General features: G+C 39.3%; 1 protein-coding gene across 1 annotated transcript in view; it reads right to left on the bottom strand.

Annotated features, from left to right (window-relative positions):
• Positions 1-20,059, bottom strand: part of PKHD1L1 (PKHD1 like 1) — a 161,888-nt gene that overhangs the window by 65,294 nt on the left and 76,535 nt on the right. Inside the window, exons 41-48 of the mRNA XM_046015318.1 lie at positions 19,761-19,935; positions 18,621-18,777; positions 11,155-11,311; positions 9,836-9,915; positions 8,617-8,746; positions 7,455-7,584; positions 2,923-3,164; positions 1,739-1,875 (exon numbers count right to left, since the gene is read on the bottom strand). Coding sequence (XP_045871274.1) covers positions 1,739-1,875; positions 2,923-3,164; positions 7,455-7,584; positions 8,617-8,746; positions 9,836-9,915; positions 11,155-11,311; positions 18,621-18,777; positions 19,761-19,935 — 1,208 coding nt within the window. The remainder of the gene's footprint in view (positions 1-1,738; positions 1,876-2,922; positions 3,165-7,454; positions 7,585-8,616; positions 8,747-9,835; positions 9,916-11,154; positions 11,312-18,620; positions 18,778-19,760; positions 19,936-20,059) is intronic.

Consider the following 20,059-nt stretch of genomic DNA (forward strand, 5'->3'; position numbering starts at 1 on the left):
ATTGTGCTGTGTTGTGTATGCATGATCACAGTTGTCACCGTGGTCCTACGAAGTAGCCAGTGATCATCAACTTCATTTCACAGATGAAGACACTGAAGTTCACAAAGGCTAAGCATCTTGTTCATGGTTATAAAACTCTATTTTAGTCCAAGGTGGTCTGATCCTACATTTGGTGCCATTATTAACCACTGTGCTGTGCTTTCTTTCAATAGGTCTATGATCTAGTAATTTAATACAGAGGATGTCAGTGTGTGAGTATGTGTATAAGTGTGTGCGTGTGCATGTGTGTGTGTGTGTGTGTGTGTGTGCCATGATCCCAGAAGGTTAGAACGTAAGATGGTAGGGCACCTACTTATTTTTATTCTTCATCTAAAAATTTAAAATTAACTATTATTAATAACTTATACAAAGATTGACCCTGGCAAACTTACTCAGTCTATATCTCAGATGTCACATATGTGTAACATATTCTAGGAGGAAGGGAAGTTTCATAAAATACAAATGTGGACTCTATCACCCTCAATATGTTATTTGTAGTATAGGTGTTCCCAGTGTAATAGATTTATACATTTTTACTATCCCTCTCTCTCTCCTACACTCCCTCCCCCCACCCCCTTTCCTTTCTTCCTTCCTATCTACCTATATTCCTTCCTTCTTCCTCCCCTACTGAATATAAGGCTATACTTAAAAATATTGACAAAAACTAGGCTAAACTCTGATTATATAGACTGAATATGAGTAAGACACAGAGGAGCTCCTAATCTCTTGGGGATAACTTGCATATTTATTCATTTACTTATATGTTGGTTCAATTAACAATCAGTTGAGAACCTGTTATATGCCAAGCACTGTTTCAACCACATGAGAATCAGCAGAAAACCGAAAAGACAAAATCTCTGAACTAATTGAATTTTTGTTCTAGAGGGAGAGATGGAGAATAGATATATGTCAGGAGTTATGAGTAAATAAAGGAAAACAGGTTTGGGCAGTTATTTTGAGTAAAGGTGGTGAGGAAAGGCCTCTCTTAAGAGAAAACCCTTGAGGAGACACTGAATGAAATGAATGTGAACCATACATGCATTTGGTAGAGGAGAATTCCAAGCATAAGGTAGAGCAAAGACAAGGAACCTGAGACAGAAATATGCCTGGCATGGTCAGTGGATACAAAGAGGCCCATGTAGCCAGCATGGCATGAGCTAGGGGTAGAATCAAAGGAGGTAAAGTCAGAGACCAGCTGAGGGACAGGTTGTGTGTGTCGTACAGGAAGGACTTGGGCTTTTTGTTTTAGGTATAATAAGAAGCCATTAAACAGAGGGCAACAACATCTAATGTATACTTAAAAATGTTCACTTGGCTGTGGTGTGGAGATTCTATTAGAGAAAGGGTAGATGCAAGATGATGAGTTAGGAGAAAATGAGAGTAGTTAGGTCAGAGGAGATGGTGGCTTGGGTGGGGATCAGGTAGCAGTGGTGGAGAGAGATTTGATGTGAGTTCTTGCATTTTTTGGGCAGTGTGGATAGAACTTGATGAATTTGAGGCGGTGTGCGAGAAAACAGAGAAACAAAATTTTGGCATGATGAAATGGGTGAATAATTGGATGTTTCAAAGCTGCGTGTTTACTTATCCATCTCCTCTACCAGATGATAAGCAGCAGCTGACAAACAGCAGGTGTTCAGCATTTACTCATTTATGGATAATCTTCGGCAAACCATCGTGATGTAACAGTAAAGCTTCTTACCTCAACATATTCTATTCTCCCAGTTACCATGTTAGCACCAGGTAGGGGAGCATGAAACATAATGCAGCCTCCAAACTGGTCACTTCCTATTTCCTCTCCAAACTTTCCTTGGAAGCATGTCTGTGTAGCAAATTCACCTTTAAAAATAATTTTTAAGATGACATAAAGAAAAACCATGGCAAAAATCCTCTAATTATTTTAAGATTTCCTCCCATACCTAATTACATCTTTTTATTCATGTATCGTTTTAATCTCATCCTGTGACATAATTATGGGCCTTCATATCATACCTCAAGCGAGGTATGTACCTTGTCTTGTGTTCCCCTTTGCATTTCCTAAAGTACCAATTACAGAATCTTTCAAAGACACTAATAAATATTTGAATGGTTGAATGAATACTGATAAAGGTATTTTGTCTTATCATCTCTGAAGCTTTGCCTCAAGATTTGGGAATTAACATAACGCAGTCTTCTATTTGTATAGCACTAGAATAAGCATTTTGTCACTTAATTCCTGTAACTATAGTAAGTGGACAGAACAGGAAATATTCTTATTTTAAACAGGATGAAATGAGGTTTCATGAACTAGAATCAGAATGTAGGTTATTTGACACTGAATCCAGGGAGCCTTGCCTCATTTATCCCATCAAAGGAAAGGCTATACTTAAGCTCTGTTTGTTAGTATTTGACAACATACCGGATTGTAATGGTAATTACATAAAAGTATCTATCTATCTATCTATCTATCTATCATCACCCATCTATCTATCTCCCTGCATCCACACACAGGCACACATAGAACTGTGGTAAGTTAAGCAGAGCTCTGTTATCAGTTCTGTCTAATGACACTTGAGTGGAAGAGACACATGTCACTTCAGGACCAAAGTAATTAAGTGCTGTTGCTTGACTCCCTGGCCATCACATGACTTCTTCTGTCCCAGAGATCATGGAGGCCTCTTTCGAGGGGGAGCCTCTAGCAGCCCAGATCTTGGAATCATTACAGTGAGCATTTTGGACACATGCAGCATGAATGAGAAATAAATCTTTCTCATTTAAAATCACTGCCATTTGGGGCTTCTTTGCTTAGTCTGGCAGTTTTCAACTAGGGGTGATTTTGCTCCCAGGGACCGTTTTCGCAATGCCTGGAAACGATTTACGTTGACATGCTCTGGCTGCTAAACTTACCAGTGTCAAATCCATCCGGACATGCTGGAATTTTGTTATTCCACTCCACGTTGTCAGATCCTCTTATTAAAATATTTCTTGTAAGAATTCCGACTTCGGCTCTCGCTTCGAACAGCGTTCCATCAGGGAGTGTGACAATGATTCCTAAGTGTGTGTAATTTAGCGGATCAGTTAGCATTATCTCCGTGCCATCAGCAGAGACAGATGCGATGGTCCTTTTCTCATTCTCTCGTTGACTGTGTCTGTAAAAATTTTAACACAAAAACTTTCAAAATTAATCTAAATCAACATAATCTTGTTTTAGTGCATTTGGTCTTCTGGTCTTTAAACACTTCATCGGTAAAATAGGCATTTTAAAATGCCACTTGATATTCTGAAGAGGAATTTGAAAATGGTCTTTAAGTCTTTCTTAGAGTAACTGAATAAATTTTACAGATGAATTTCAGTTAAATCAGTATTTTCCAAGTGCTACTGTTGTTCAGAGAACTGTACTAATTCCCATAAAATATGAAAAAGAACTATTCATTTATAGCTTTGAAGATCACACCCAGTGGTTCTCAACTGAGGACGATTATATTCCCACCCCACTGCCCCCCCGCCCCCCCCACCCCCGGCCATGAGACACTTGGCAACACCTGGACACATTTTTGCTTGTCACAAATCAGGCGGTGCTACTGGCATCTTGTGGGGAGTGGCCAAGGATTTTAGAAACATCTTATAGTACACAGGCACCCCACACAACAAAGACTTATCAGGTTCAATGTGTCAACAGCACTGGAGTTGAGAAACCCTCACAGAGGAAGCTACTGCAGGTTCCTGAGTAGGGGAAAGAAAGGACTGAGGTAAAGTTTAGGAGGTCTCATTTCTACTACTTCTTCTCTCTCTCTCTCTCTTTTTTTATTTTTAAAGATTTTATTTATGGGGTGCCTGGGTGGCTCAGTGGGTTAAAGCCTTTGCCTTTGGCTCAGGTCATGATCCCAGGGTCCTGGGATCGAGCCCTGCATCGGGCTCTCTGCTCCGCAGGGAGCCTGCTTCCTCCTCTCTCTCTGCCTGCCTCTCTGCCTAGTTGTGATTTTTCTCTGTCAAATAAATAAAATATTAAAAAAAAGATTTTATTTATTTATTTATTAGACAGAGAGACAGTGAGAGAGGGAACATAAGCAAGGGGAGTGAGAGAGGGAGAAGAAGGCTTCCTGCCAAGCGGGGAACCCACCACGGGGCTCGATCCCAGGACCTGATCATGACCTGCCAAGGGCAGACACTTAACACTGAGCCCCACCGCGCCCCTCTACCACTTTTCCAGTACACCTCCAAGTCCAGCCACAGCTGAAAGATTTATCAATTCTATGATACTCATTCACGTATTTCATTGTTCAGCAAACATTTACTGAATGTCCCACCTGTTTTCTAGGCACAGAGCTAAGGAGGTCAAGTAGAAAGCAGCCTGACGTTCAGGAGACTGTCTCAATGTCCAATCGTACATTATCTGCTATACTATGGGGGGTGCAAAGGAGGTAAGCTCAGGGGAGTCATTTCTGTGTCCTCCTGACATTCCTTTTTGACTCTTCTCTCCCTTAACACATCTTTTTCCTCTTTTAAATGTAAGTTGAAAGGACGAGGTCACAAGCGAACTAGGTAAAAAGTCACCTCTCTTGACTTTCCCAGCCCTTCCTCTGTTTTCCCAGCACATGCTGCCCAAAGCCCTGTCAGGGCTCACATTTACCGCACTGCGGTCCCCTCGCGTCGGCCACCGCCAGCCTGTCTGCAGCCCTGCCCTTGCCACTACCTGGCTCCTCCTCCAGGTAAGTCCCCTAGAGATTAAGTCATTTTGTAGGCTGAGCACTTAGTACAGTACCAGGCACAACTCACTAACAGTGGTTGATGGATTCAACAAATTAATGCAGAGTGGATTTGTGAGGGGGAGAAAACAAAGGAATGGAGCATGGATAGGAAGGTGATGTCATATTCCAGAGGGACAGAATCTAAATTAAACTGAGAGCAGGGAAAGACGAAGGAAGAGATGTTGCAAGGGCAGAACCCAAAGAACCTGGTGATGGGTGGGAAATGAAGGATGCTGGTTGTCAGAAAGTCACTGAGAAAGTTTTTGTGAAGATCGAAATTAGACTATAGGGGTTTAAGGGAAAAAAATGGATAAAAAAAATGCAATGAAAAAATAGGCATAATATTAGGCAATTATATATATATATTATATATATATATTATATATTATATATATATATATATTATATATATATATATTTAAAGACAAAGTGGGTGGCACAGTCAGTTAAGTGTCTGACTCTTGGCTTTGGCTCAGGTCATGATCTCAGGGTTGTGAGATCAAGCCCTGAGTCGGGCTCTGCACTTAGCAGAGTCTGCTTGTGACTCTCTCTTTCTCCCTCTCCCCCTCCACTGCTTCTCTGCATAAAAGAATAAATAATAGTAATAATAAATCTTAAAATTTAAAAAAATAAAAAGATAAGATGAAAGTGGCTAGAAGGGATAGGAGAATAAAGTTGTTTTTCATGATAGTAAGTGGCTGGAGAAACCCACAAGACCTAGAGATCCAGGTAAGGAATTGTGGGGAAAGGAAGCCAGGGGGAGTTCAGGATGAAGGGCACTTGAACTAAGGGTGTATCAATAGTATCTATACCACCGATCCCACTGGTGGTATAGAAAAGGGGGTTAGGCTGGCCTCTCCCAAATTTTCTAGGATTCAGATGATACAGAGATTTCTTTAGAGAAGAAAGTTCTGCAAAGCATCTTTCATGTTGTGTGCACCTAGAACCACTTTTCCTTCCTTTGTAATGATATCTAACATTTATTTTTAATCTAACATTTACATGGCACTTACTTTGAGCCAGTTCCACTCTAAGCACTTATACATACTAACTCATTTAATTCTTACAATAATTCTGAAATAGATACAAAGAGCATTCCGGTTGTACTGAAGCACAAAGAGCTGAAATGATATGGCTGCAGGACTGGTACATGGTCTTGCTGGGAGGTGGACCCAGGCTGATCAATTTTACAAGGAGTATTCTCGACCACTTACTTTACAATTTCTCAGATACGACTTACAAATGAAATAGTGAACAGCCAGTTAAATTTGGTGGGAAATTTAATTTTTGTTTCTTGAAACTAAATATCCCTCAGCTAAATTCTAAACTTACCCTCTTATTTCATATAGGAAAGCTATAAATGAGAATTCTCTATTCTATTAGTAAGCCCTGTCATTTTGCTGCTTTTTATTTTGCCATTATATAATTAAAATTTCTTCCAAAGGCAGAAATAAAAGGGCACTTATAAAGCTAAGTATATATTTAACTCTTCCTAACATCTGCAAGTCTATTTTTAACTTGGAAAATGGCAAACTCAAAATGCCATCTTGAATTTTAATTCTAAACTGAGTCACAACCTTAACATAATTTAGCTGTTTCTTATCATAAATTACTATTTGTTACCTGAAAAGAATAACCATACCCAATTTTGCTATTACCCATAATTTGAATTATAAAGCAAAAATAAAGCTCCTCCTGCTCTCTTTCCTCACCGATATTCTTGGTGTAGCTATGTAACTTTTCCCCTTTTATTTCTTGCTTGTTAATACATATAATTAAACAGAAATTAAAGGTCATAAGCCACTTCAATTGTAAAATGTCAGACATGTAAAAGGTCCTGTTAATCATCACTCATTCTATAATAATTTCTTCTCTTTGATTTGATTCATTACTAACAATCTTACTCCATAGGAACCACTGCCAAGACTGTAAGATATGAAAGAGTTCACTATTGCTTTCAACACCCAATAAAGCTGTTCATTTACATTTTTGCATTCATTAATGGATTTAGCTAAAGCTTAAGTCAGAAATTTCTTTTTTTATTAATTATTTTTATTAACATATAATGTATTATTTGCCCCAGGGGTACAGGTCTGTGAATCGTCAGTCTTACACATTTCACAGCACTCACCATAGCACATACCCTCCCCGATGTCCATATCCCAACCACCTTCTCCATACCCTCCTCCCCCCAGCAACCCTCAATTTGTTTTGTGAGATTGAGTCTCTTATGCTTTGTTTCCCTCCCGATTCCATCTTGTTTCATTTTTTTCCTTCCCTACCCTCCAAACCCTCCACCCTGCCTCTCAAATTCCTCATATCAGGGAGATCATATGATAATTGTCTTTCTCTGATTCTAAGTCAGAGATTTCTAAATGGCTTTTAATAGCAGAATGCTTTTTTCAAACAAAATCTTTTATGAGAATCTACCATGAAAAACATTTCGTTAGCATATATTTTGTAGTTCCAAATTTATACTTTTCCTTATTGTAAATTAATCAACAAAAACAACACACTGGTGTTCAACCCAACGTTAACACTTGGCAAACAGGTTCTTGGCTGTTCCTATTTCTTCATTACAGCTTTCAAATTTAAATCAGATAGTTGTGGATCTTCTGAACATCCCTCTCTTACATGGTCTAACAAATCTCTGTCCTAAATGAAGGTGATCCCGCCCAGAAGACATCATACCTGTGACCTGTGCTTGCAATCACAATCTTATCTCCTGGCTTCCAAGTTACTGCTTCTTGTAAAATCAAAGTTCTTTCCCCTGCCTTTGCAGTATGAGCCAGACGAGTCCAGATCACAGACATGGGCAGACCTGGAGCCAACACACATACTGAGTGTTTCTTAAAGACGCACAGTGAGATGAGCTTTATGCATTTTCAGCATTTGCCTGGATTGAATAAATTTTGGGAAGGCTCATTTGACCTTAGTATTTTATAACTTTCTCGAAAAAGAAAAAGGAATATTTAGAATGCTTACTTTAAAAAAGTAACAGCTAGGTTTATGATAACATATGTGGGTCTACAGAACTAAAAAAAAATCTGCCTGCAATGATATACCCCACATAAAACAACCTTCTTAATAGGAACACAATATAAATGTAGTGTGATACTATTGCTAAAATTGGCAGAAGCCTATTATTTTTGCCACTGTTGATAGAATTCACTTAAATTGGTAATCTAGAGACAAATGAAATGTGTAAATTTCTGAAAATTACATTAGGATATTTATTTAGCACAAGGCAGGACAACAGTTATCATCATGATAGGGATGTTTATACATTCTAAATTTATAAGAGGAACAGATTATTGTAATATAGAAGACTTTAATATAAAAAGGATTCACACCATGCTTCCTTTAAATAAGTAACCTGACGCCTCAAACATGACCATAATCATTTTTGTTTGCTGATACCTTTCCAGAATACAATTATATAAAAGTACAACTATAAACTTATATTTTAGAAACAGCCTATTTTAAAATATAAATATAAGAAGTTAAAATCTTCTGCTTCCAGACTTAATGCCCTTTTTATATAGAAAAATGAATACAGTAAACAATCAGTATGCACAAAGTGCTAAAATGGGCAAAAGGTGCTATGGAAACACATGGAAAGGAGTAAGCAGAAGGGTGTAGAGAAGACCCAGAAGGCTTCACCAGGAGTGATCTTGGCTATGAGTCTTGGTAGTCTGAGGGGCTGACCCACCTTGGATAAGAGGAGGGCAGAGATAAAGAGGGGACACATAAAGATAAGTTTTCATTTAGAGAGAATAATCAGGAGAATCATCTCTGGTTTTCCAGCTAGTATCTCCTGGACTAACTCCCCGAGTTCTTTTGGCTGCCCTACCATGCAGATCCAGGGTTCCCTCTCGCACAGCCAGAGTTTTGGCGCCATATACTGGGAGCTCAGGAGATCGCAGGTGTCCATGCAAAGTAATGACCGCCCTGTGTTGAAATGGGGATGCTTCTGTCCCAATCTGCAAGGGATTTCACAAGCAGCATTCAAAAAGTTAAAACAGTATGGAGGTTCCTAAGATGTTAAAAGTAGAGCTACCCTACGACCCAGCAATTGCACTACTGGGTATTTACCCCAGAGATACAAATGTAATGAAAAGAAGGGGCACATGCACCCAATGTTCATAGCAGCAATGTCCACAATAGTCAAACTGTGGAAGGAGCCGAGATGCCCTTCAACAGATGAATGGATAAAGAAGATGTGGTCCCTATATAATGGAATATTATTCAGCCATCAGAAAGGATAAATACCCACCATTTGCTTTGACATGGATGGAACTGGAGGGGATTATGCTAAGAGAAGTAATCAAGCAGAGGAAGACAATTATCATATGGTTTCATTCATATGTGGACCATAAGCTATAGCACGGAGGACCATAAGAGAAGGGAGCGAAATCTGAAGGGGGAGAAATCAAAGAGGGAGACGAACCATGAGAGACTATGGACCCTGGGAAACAAACCAAGAGTTTCAGTAGGGAGGGGGTAACAGGGTGATGGGTGTTAAGGAGGGCACATGTTGTGATGAACGCTGGGTATTATATGCAACTAATGAATCACAGAACACTACATCAAAAACTAATGACGTACTATATAGTGGCTAACTGAACATAATAGAGAAAAATTTTTTTTGAAAGTTAAAACTCAATTTCCGCAATTCTAACTACTCTAAAGTCATTCTTTCTTTTGAGAAACTGATTGTTCAGTTATCATTATCTTTCTTATGATAGACAAAGCTTAAATTTCTAGACAGCCACGTACATTTTGTCAGATCTTTGTAAAGAATACTGATTGACTTCAGCCACATCTCAGAGCTATTTTTTTCTTGCTCTATTTGAAATTCTGTTCTATGACAATACATTACTATCTTTCCATTAAAAGCACAAGAATACTCTAGAAAACTTTTCCTCAGAAAAATGATTTTAGACTAATAACAGAGACCTACATAAAGATAAATTTATGGGAGTTTGTTACATTATCCATTTCACACATGGCATTTTACAAAGAAATGGAGAGAGGTTATTGATGATTATATATCAGGTTCTCGCATATACCTGAAGAAGGCCTCCATCTGTGATTAGAATATTTTCTGCTTGCAATTCAATGTCAGCTTCATCAAATATTAGAGTGCCACCTATGAAACATATAATTTTGAAATATAACACAAGGAAAACTATCATTAAATGCTTTTGATTAAATTATACATAAAATTTAAATTCTTATTCTTATCTTCTTCTTATATTCTTACATTATGCATGTTACTTAACTTCAGCTCTCTGGCAACATAAAGTATAAAAACTTTACAAGACTCAGGAGTTAATAGAAAATTAAATCCCTAGGGAGATAATTTTCCCTTGATCATTGCTATTTTCAGTGTTTTTAAAGAGTGCAGCTACATGAATTAAAGTTCTATAAACACAGGGCCTCAAAATATAAATTAAGAACAGAAACAGTTAAAATGAAAAAATGCACTTTTTATACAAATCATTGTAATGCTGACATTACGTCTACACTTTTACCCACTAATCTCCACCAGCAACCCCCATACCCTGATTGGCATTATTAAAGAATGTGCTAAGATATATTCTTATGAGACTGATGTAAGTTTGTGAACAGCAGAACTTTACTTGCCCAAAGGTCCTATAGTTAATAACTTCAAGTGACTGAAACATTGTTATCTCAGAAGTTAAAACAAAAACAAAACATAAAGGTCTTTAAGCAGCTAAAACCATTATAGCAAACTTTACACATGAAAGCCCAAAGCATTTCACACTTGCCAATCATTATTGCTTTTACATGCAATTATACGAGTCCTGCTTATTTAGTCTTTTATAGCAATAACAGAATACCAAGAAGAAGAGAGAACACTAACTACAATGAAAGCATGTTCAAAGGCAAAGGTGAGAATCACAACTGGCATCCAATGGGAGTCAGAGGGTCATTTAGTATAAAATTTAGCAACTCTCCATAATTTTATAAACCCTGGGACCCACTATACCAACCTTTTTCTAAGTGGGAAATACTGTTCAGTTATGAACCACCACATGAATATAGGCATACACACACACAGACACACATTATTATTAAAGCAAACGTTTCATAAAACATTTAATTTTAAAAGATGCTTACCCATAAAAATGCAAGACACGCTGACATTTTCTTTTCTATTTCTTTAAAAGATTCTGCTTACAACACACTAAATAATTGCATACTGCAAACAGATTCTAATGCTCAGTTTAAAGAACACAATACTACACATTGCATTAAAAGCCTCATACCACTATGGATTTTCATAATCATGAGTTTTAGTTAAATTTACTTCACAAAAATATGCCATAGTCAGAATCTAAATAGCAGACTTTCAGAAACTTACCTTGAATAAGCAACATTTTCAGAATAGGTGTATTTTGATCCAGCAAAACTGTCTGCCCTTTTGTAATAACAACTAGAGACCCTTCCTCTGGGGGAGATTTTCCTCCCCATGAGAAGTTGGAGGACCAAGCATCAACATACAGGAAATCAGAATCGTCCTGTAATAAAACATGAGAGACTTTTAAATTCAGAGTTTTTATCAGAATTCTTCATTCAAGGATGCCTGGGTGGCTCAGTCGGTTAAGTGTCTGCCTGTGGCTCAGGTCATGATCCCACAGTCATGGGATCAAGTCCCACACCAGGCTCCTTGCTCAGCAGGGAGCCTGCTTCTCCCTCTGCCTGCCGCTTCCCCTCCTTGTGCTCACTCTCTCTCTGACAAATAAATAAATAAAGTCTTTAAAAAAAGAATTCTTCATTCAATTTCTCAAAAATGAAGAAATCTAAACCAGTAAACATTTTTTTCCCCTTTTTATTAATTTTTTCAGCGTAACAGTATTCATTCTTTTTGCACAACACCCAGTGCTCCATGCAAAACGTGCCCTCCCCATCACCCACCACCTGTTCCCCCAACCTCCCACCCCTGACCCTTCAAAACCCTCAGGTTGTTTTTCAGAGTCCATAGTCTCTTATGGTTCGCCTCCCCTCCCCAATGTCCATAGCCCGCTCCCCCTCTCCCAATCCCACCTCCCCCCAGCAACCCCCAGTTTGTTTTGTGAGATTAAGAGTCATTTATGGTTTGTCTCCCTCCCAATCCCATCTTGTTTCATTTATTCTTCTCCTATCCCCCTACCCCCCCATGTTGCTTCTCCATGTCCTCATATCAGGGAGATCATATGATAGTTGTCTTTCTCCGATTGACTTATTTCACTAAGCATGATACGCTCTAGTTCCATCCACGTCGTCGCAAATGGCAAGATTTCATTTCTTTTGATGGCTGCATAGTATTCCATTGTGTATATATACCACATCTTCTTGATCCATTCATCTGTTGATGGACATCTAGGTTCTTTCCATAGTCTGGCTATTGTAGACATTGCTGCTATAAACATTCGGGTACACGTGCCCCTTCGGATCACTATGTTTGTATCTTTAGGGTAAATACCCAATAGTGCAATTGCTGGGTCATAGGGTAGTTCTATTTTCAACATTTTGAGGAACCTCCATGCTGTTTTCCAGAGTGGTTGCACCAGCTTGCATTCCCACCAACAGTGGAGGAGGGTTCCCCTTTCTCCACATCCTCTCCAGCATCTGTCATTTCCTGACTTGTTAATTTTAGCCATTCTGACTGGTGTGAGGTGATATCTCATTGTGGTTTTGATTTGTATTTCCCTGATGCCGAGTGACGTGGAGCACTTTTTCATGTGTCTGTTGGCCATCTGGATGTCTTCTTTGCAGAAATGTCTGTTCATGTCCTCTGCCCATTTCTTGATTGGATTGTTTGTTCTTTGGGTGTTGAGTTTGCTAAGTTCCTTATAGATTTTGGATACTAGCCCTTTATCTGATATGTCGTTTGCAAATATCTTCTCCCATTCTGTCAGCTGTCTTTTGGTTTTGTTAACTGTTTCCTTTGCTGTGCAAAAGCTTTTGATCTTGATGAAATCCCAATAGTTCATTTTCGCCCTTGCTTCCCTTGCCTTTGCCGTTGTTCCTAGGAAGATGTTGCTGCGGCTGAGGTCGAAGAGGTTGCTGCCTGCGTTCTCCTCAAGGATTTTGACGGATTCCTTTCTCACATTGAGGTCCTTCATCCATTTGGAGTCTATTTTCGTGTGTGGTGTAAGGAAGTGGTCCAATTTCATTTTTCTGCATGTGGCTGTCCAATTTTCTCAGCACCATTTATTGAAGAGGCTGTCTTTTTTCCATTGGACATTCTTTCCTGCTTTGTCGAAGATTAGTTGACCATAGAGTTGAGGGTCGATTTCTGGGCTCTCTATTCTGTTCCATTGATCTATGTGTCTGTTTTTGTGCCAGTACCATGCTGTCTTGATGATGACAGCTTTGTAATAGAGCTTGAAGTCCGGAATTGTGATGCCACCAACTTTGGCTTTGTTCTTCAATATTCCTTTGGCTATTCGAGGTCTTTTCTGGTTCCATATAAATTTGAGGATTATTTGTTCCATTTCTTTGAAAAAAATGGATGGTATTTTGATAGGGATTGCATTAAATGTGTAGATTGCTTTAGGTAGCATAGACATTTTCACAATATTTATTCTTCCAATCCAGGAGCATGGAACATTTTTCCATTTTTTTGTGTCTTCCTCAATTTCTTTCATGAGTACTTTATAATTTTCTGTGTATAGATTCTTAGTCTCTTTGGTTAGGTTTATTCCTAGGTATCTTATAGTTTTGGGTACAATTGTGAATGGGATTGACTCCTTAATTTCTCTTTCTTCAGTCTTGTTGTTGGTGTACAGAAATGCAACTGATTTCTGTGCATTGATTTTATATCCTGACACTTTACTGAATTCCTGTACAAGTTCTAGCAGTTTTGGAGTGGAGTCTTTTGGGTTTTCCACATATAGTATCATATCATCTGCGAAGAGTGATAGTTTGACTTCTTCTTTACCAATTTGGATGCCTTTAATTTCTTTTTGTTGTCTGATTGCTGAGGCTAGGACTTCTAATACTATGTTGAATAGCAGTGGTGATAATGGACATCCCTGCCGTGTTCCTGACCTTAATGGAAAAGCTTTCAGTTTTTCTCCATTGAGAATGATATTTGCAGTGGGTTTTTCATAGATGGCTTTGATAATATTGAGGTATGTGCCCTCTATCCCTACACTTTGAAGAGTTTTGATCAGGAAGGGATGCTGTACTTTGTCAAATGCTTTTTCAGCATCTATTGAGAGTATCATATGGTTCTTGTTCTTTCTTTTATTAATGTGTTCTATCACATTGATTGATTTGCGGATGTTGAACCAACCCTGCAGCCCTGGAATAAATCCCACTTGATCGTGGTGAATAATCCTTTTAATGTACTGTTGAATCCTATTGGCTAGTATTTTGGCGAGAATTTTTGCGTCTGTGTTCATCAAGGATATTGGTCTGTAGTTCTCTTTTTTGGTGGGATCCTTGTCTGGTTTTGGGATCAAGGTGATGCTGGCCTCATAGAATGAGTTTGGAAGTTTTCCTTCCATTTCTATTTTTTGGAACAGTTTCAGGAGAATAGGAATGAGTTCTTCTTTAAATGTTTGGTAGAATTCCCCTGGGAAGCCATCTGGCCCTGGGCTTTTGTTTGTTTGGAGATTTTTGATGACTGTTTCAATCTCCTTACTGGTTATGGGCCTGTTCAGGTTTTCTATTTCTTCCTGGTTCAGTTGTGGTAGTTTATATGTCTCTAGGAATGCATCCATTTCTTCCAGATTGGCCAATTTGTTGGCGAAAAGTTGCTCATAGTATGTTCTTATAATTGTCTGTATTTCTTTGGTGTTAGTTGTGATCTCTCCTCTTTCATTCATGATTTTATTGATTTGGGTCCTTTCTCTTTTCTTTTTGATGAGTCTGGCCAGGGGTTTATCAATCCTATTGATTCTTTCAAAGAACCAGCTCCTAGTTTCATTGATTTTTTCTATTGTTTTTTTGGTTTCTATTTCATTGATTTCTGCTCTGATCTTTATGATTTCTCTTCTCCTGCTGGGTTTAGGGTTTCTTTCTTGTTCTTTCTCCAGCTCCTTTACGCGTAGGGTTAGGTTGTGTACTTGAGACCTTTCTTGTTTCTTGAGAAAGGCTTGTACCGCTATATATTTTCCTCTCAGGACTGCCTTTGCTGTGTCCCACAGATTTTGAACTGTTGTGTTTTCATTATCATTTGTTTCCATGAATTTTTTCAATTCTTCTTTAATTTCCTGGTTGACCCATTCATTCTTTAGAAGGATGCTGTTTAGTCTCCATGTATTTGGGTTCTTTCCAGCTTTCGTCTTGTGATTGAGTTCTAGCTTCAGAGCATTGTGGTCTGAAAATATGCAGGGAATAATCCTAATCTTTTGATACCGGTTGAGACCTGATTTGTGACCCAGGATGTGATCTATTCTGGAGAAGGTTCCATGTGCACTAGAGAAGAATGTGTATTCTGTTGCTTTGGGATGAAATGTTCTGAATATATCTGTGATGTCCATCTGGTCCAGTGTGTCATTTAAGGCCTTTATTTCCTTGTTGATCTTTTGCTTGGATGATCTGTCCATTTCAGTGAGGGGAGTGTTAAAGTCCCCTACTATTATTGTATTATTATTGATGTGTTTCTTTGATTTTGTTATTAATTGGTTGATATAGTTGGCTGCTCCCACGTTAGGGGCATAGATATTTAAAATTGTTAGATCTTCTTGTTGGACAGACCCTTTGAGTAGGATATAGTGTCCTTCCTCATCTCTTATTATAGTCTTTGGCTTAAAATCTAATTGATCTGATATAAGGATTGCCACCCCAGCTTTCTTCTGATGCCCATTAGCATGGTAAATTGTTTTCCACCCCCTCACTTTAAATCTGGAGGTGTCTTCGCGTCTAAAATGAGTTTCTTGTAGGCAACATACTGATGGGTTTTGTTTTTTTATCCATTCTGATACCCTGTGTCTTTTGATTGGGGCATTTAGCCCATTAACATTCAGGGTAACTATTGAGAGATATGAATTTAGTGCCATTAGTAGCCTGTAAGGTGACTGTTACTATATATTGTCTCTGTACCTTTCTGATCTATTACTTTTAGGCTCTCTCTTTGCTTAGAGGACCCCTTTCAATATTTCCTGGAGACCTGGTTTGGTGTTTGCAAATTCTTTCAGTTTTTGTTTGTCCTGGAAGATTTTGATCTCTCCTTCTATTTTCAATGATAGCCTAGCTGGATAGAGTATTCTTGGCTGCATGTTTTCTCGTTGAGTGCTCTGAATATATCATGCCAGCTCTTCCTGGCCTGCCAGGTCTCTGTGGATAAGTCTGCCGCCAATCTAATATTTTTACCATTGTATGTTACTGATTTCTTTTCTCGGGCTGCTTTCAGGATTTTCTCTTTGTCACTAAGACTTGTAAATTTTACTATTAGGTGACGGGGTGTGGACCTATTCTTGTTGACTTTGAGGGGGGTTCTCTGCATCTCCTGGATTTTAATGCTTGTTCCCTTTGCCATATTAGGGAAATTCTCTCCAATGATTCTCTCCAATAGACCCTCTGCTCCCCTCTCTGTTTCTTCTTCTTCTGGAATCCCAATTATTCTAATGTTGTTTCGTCTTATGGTGTCACTTATCTCTCGAATTCTCCCCTCATGGTCCAGTAGCTGTTTGTCCCTCTTTTGCTCGGCTTCCTTATTCTCTGTCATTTGGTCTTCTATATCACTAATTCTTTCTTCTGCCTCATTGATCCTAGCAGTGAGAGCCTCCATTTTTGATTGCACCTCATTAATAGCTTTTTTGATTTCAACTTGGTTAGACTTTAGTTCTTTAATTTCTCCAGAAAGGGCTTTAATATCTCCAGAGAGGGTTTCTCTAATATCTTCCATGCCTTTTTCGAGCCCGGCTAGAATGTTCAGAATCGTCATTCTGAACTCTTGATCTGACATAGTACCAATGTCTGTGTTGATTAGGTCCCTAGCCTTCGGTACTGTCTCTTGTTCTTTTGTTTGTGGTGATTTTTTCCGCCTTGTCATTTTGTCCAGATAAGAGGATATGAAGAAGCAAATAAACTACTAATAGGGTGGCAAAGACCCCAGAAAAATGCGCTGTAACCAAATCAGAAGAGACCCCAAATTGGGGGGGGGGGGAAGGGGATAAAAAACAGGTTCTGAAAAAAAAAAGAAAAAAAAAAAAGAAAAAATTTAAAAAATAAAACAAATAAAAAAATATAAAAAAGAAAGAAAAAATATATATATTTAGATGAACTAGTCAAAAAACGTTAAAAAAGAAAAGGGTAAAAGTTTTTAAAAAAATTTAGCAGAAGAAGAAAAAAGAAAAAAGAAAAAAAAATTGAAAAAAGAAAAAAAAAATTGAAAAAAGAAAAAAAAATTGAAGTAGCCGCAAGACTAAAGAATCATGGGGAGAAAGCCATGAGTTCCGTGCTTTGCTTTCTCCTCCTCTGGAATTGCTCTGCTGTCTTAGGAATTGAATCTGCTTTCTCCTTGATAGATGAACTTCGTCCTGGCTGGATATTTTGTTGATCTTCTGGGGGAGGGGCCTGTTGTAGTGACTCTCAAGTGTCTTTGCCCGAGGCGGGATTGCACCGCCCTTACCGGCGGCCGGACTAAGTAATCGGCTCGGGTTCGCTTTTGGGAGCTTCTGTTCCCTGATCGCTTTCCGTAGAGTTCCGGAGGACGGGAATGAAAATGGCGGCCTCCCAGTCTCCGGCCCGGAGGAGCCGAGAGCCTGGGGCCCCACTCCTCAGTGCGCCCCCAGAGGACAGCACCCAATCACTCCCGTATCCCCAGCCTCTAGCCGTGCTCCGAGCTCACCCAGCCCGCGACCAGTTCAAGGTAACCCCGAGCTGAGAGTTCAGTCCTCGGCTCTGTCTTTGCAGCCGGTTTCTCCGTTCTAATACCTGCGAGCTCTCCGACACTCTGACACCCCCGATCCTTCTGTGACCTTGCGGGGCCTGGGGCCACGCTGGCCCCGCGTGGGCTTCACCCCGGTTTAGCCCCTGGAGCAATGTCCCTCAGTGGAACAGACTTTTAAAAGTCCTGATTTTGTGCTCCGTTCCTCCGCCGCTTGCCGGGAGCCGGCCCCTCCCCCCGCGGTCTATCTTCCCGTCGTTTTAGATTCACTTCTCCGCCAGTCCTACCTTTCAGAAAGTGGTTGATTTTCTGTTTCTAGAGTTGCTGTTCTTCTTCTCTTCGCTCTCCCGTTGGATTTGTAGGTGTTTGCTATGTTTAGATAAGCTATCGAGCTGATCTCCTGTTACCTGATGTAGTCTCAGGCTGCTACTTCTCCGCCATCTTGACTCCTCACCCCAGTAAACATTTTCATTAGAGATAAAGTATAATCTACTTCAAATGTAATAGCTGCCTATTGGTTTATTTCACAATAGCATAAAGTGAAAAATCAATTACCAGTTGCCCCACAATCCAAAATAATTCAAAACCTAAAATCATAAAATGTTAGCAATAAGCTGTAAAAACATGTAACTTTAAATTTAGTATAGTTAGGGGCACCAGGGTGGCTCAGTGGATTAAGACTCTGTCTTCGGCTCAGGTCATGATCTCAGGGTCCTGAGATCAAGCCCCCCCATCGGGTTCTCTGCTCAGCGGGGAGCCTGCTTCCCCTCCTCTCTCCACCTGACTCTCTGCCTATTTGTGATCTGTCAAATAAATAAATAAAATCTTTTAAAAAATAAATTTAGTATAGTTACACCTCAGTTATTTTTTTGGAGACAGTGACAAAGTAAAAAGTCCATTACCAATTACTTTATCTCCTAAAATGATGTTCTATTTTTCCTGCTCTCCCCCCCCCCCCCACTGCTTTTCTATTGCTATGATTACTATACCCAACAGCACTTTACCAGTCTGGCCATGCCCATGCCTCTGATGTTCACGCGCACTGGAGCCCGCCCTGAAGAGGTGTGGGCGCTTGTCATACAGAGGATGTATGTCTTGTTGGAATACTCAACACCACATTTTGCTTCAGCTATGGTGATGAGAACATCTTGCATGTTTTCACTGTAAAGAAGAAAGGGGGGAAACAAAAAACTGATTTTTTTTTCTCAGATTTCTAGGTCACATTGTCAAACTCTATTACTGATATGCCTTATTGCAAAAGTAAAGACCTTACTCTATGATCCATCAAAGCGCAGACTGAAACTTTTTTCAACAATAAGACTTCAAAGTATTTGTTGAGAAAAAAGTAAACAAAGAGATTAAGAAACCAAGAAATAAAACTGTACAAATTAGCAAGCATTCCAGCATTGGAGGAGAATTGCTTAGGTTCAATTTATTGAGAGATTCTTTGTTAGTCTCTAAACAGCTACTTTTGTAAGAGACTTTCAGGGATCCTTCTGTTTATGTGATATCCTCACCACATTCAAAGACTTTGGAATTTAATATCCATGTAAAAATGTAAGCCCAGGGTCCTGAGAAATTATGTACTTGAGGAATTAAAATTGCCTCATATGATTTAAATGATCTGGGGTTTTGAAGTCAGCCTTATCCATTTGAAGAATGATGACAGTGCCGTACATAAATTTGAGCCAAATAATGAATATGTTTAGGAAGAAGGAATCTGGCCATTTATAGTGAAGTGGATGTGATGTACGAAGACATGTTTCATTGACCCAATGAAGCAGATCATGGTTGGTGATGAGATGGTAAGGGAAGCATAACAAGATGTGATTTATTCTTGAGATCTGACCAGAACTTAGGGCAAGTTATTTAACCTCTCTAATTTCAGTCTCCTAACCATAAAATGGGCTAAAAATATCTAAGCGGGTAAGGCAGGAAGTTTCCATGGGGTAAGAAGGTGCCTGACACAGAGTGAGTCCTTAATAAATGTTAGCTGTTGGTCTACGATGTTCCTCAAGCATGACTTTTGAGAGGTGGGTATACATTACGCAACCAAATTTAAGCATTGTTCTTGCACATGAGAAAGCAGGATCATGCGTGAGCTCACACATACGCACTGATGTATGTGTGTGGGAGGACAGTACCTGAAGCCTGATCCTGTGATTGTGAGTCTGGTGCCCCCTGCTGTACTGCCTCTCCTGGGACAGATTTCAGTGACGAGTGGAGTCAGTAATGTAGTGTACATAAAAGGAGTCATGGACTGGGACATATCCTTCCCATTGACCACACTCACTTCACAGGCTTGCTCAGGTCCTCTGCCTAGGAGAAGAGGATCAAACTGAGGACAGTTCTGCCATCAGGCTTTTATTCATCCCAAAACTCCCAAACATTTTCCATAATATCTTCCTTTTCCTAAAATCACTTCCAATATACACAGGCTGTG

The sequence above is a fragment of the Meles meles genome, chromosome 1 (assembly GCF_922984935.1).
Source record: "Meles meles chromosome 1, mMelMel3.1 paternal haplotype, whole genome shotgun sequence".
Lineage (NCBI taxonomy): Eukaryota > Metazoa > Chordata > Mammalia > Carnivora > Mustelidae > Meles > Meles meles.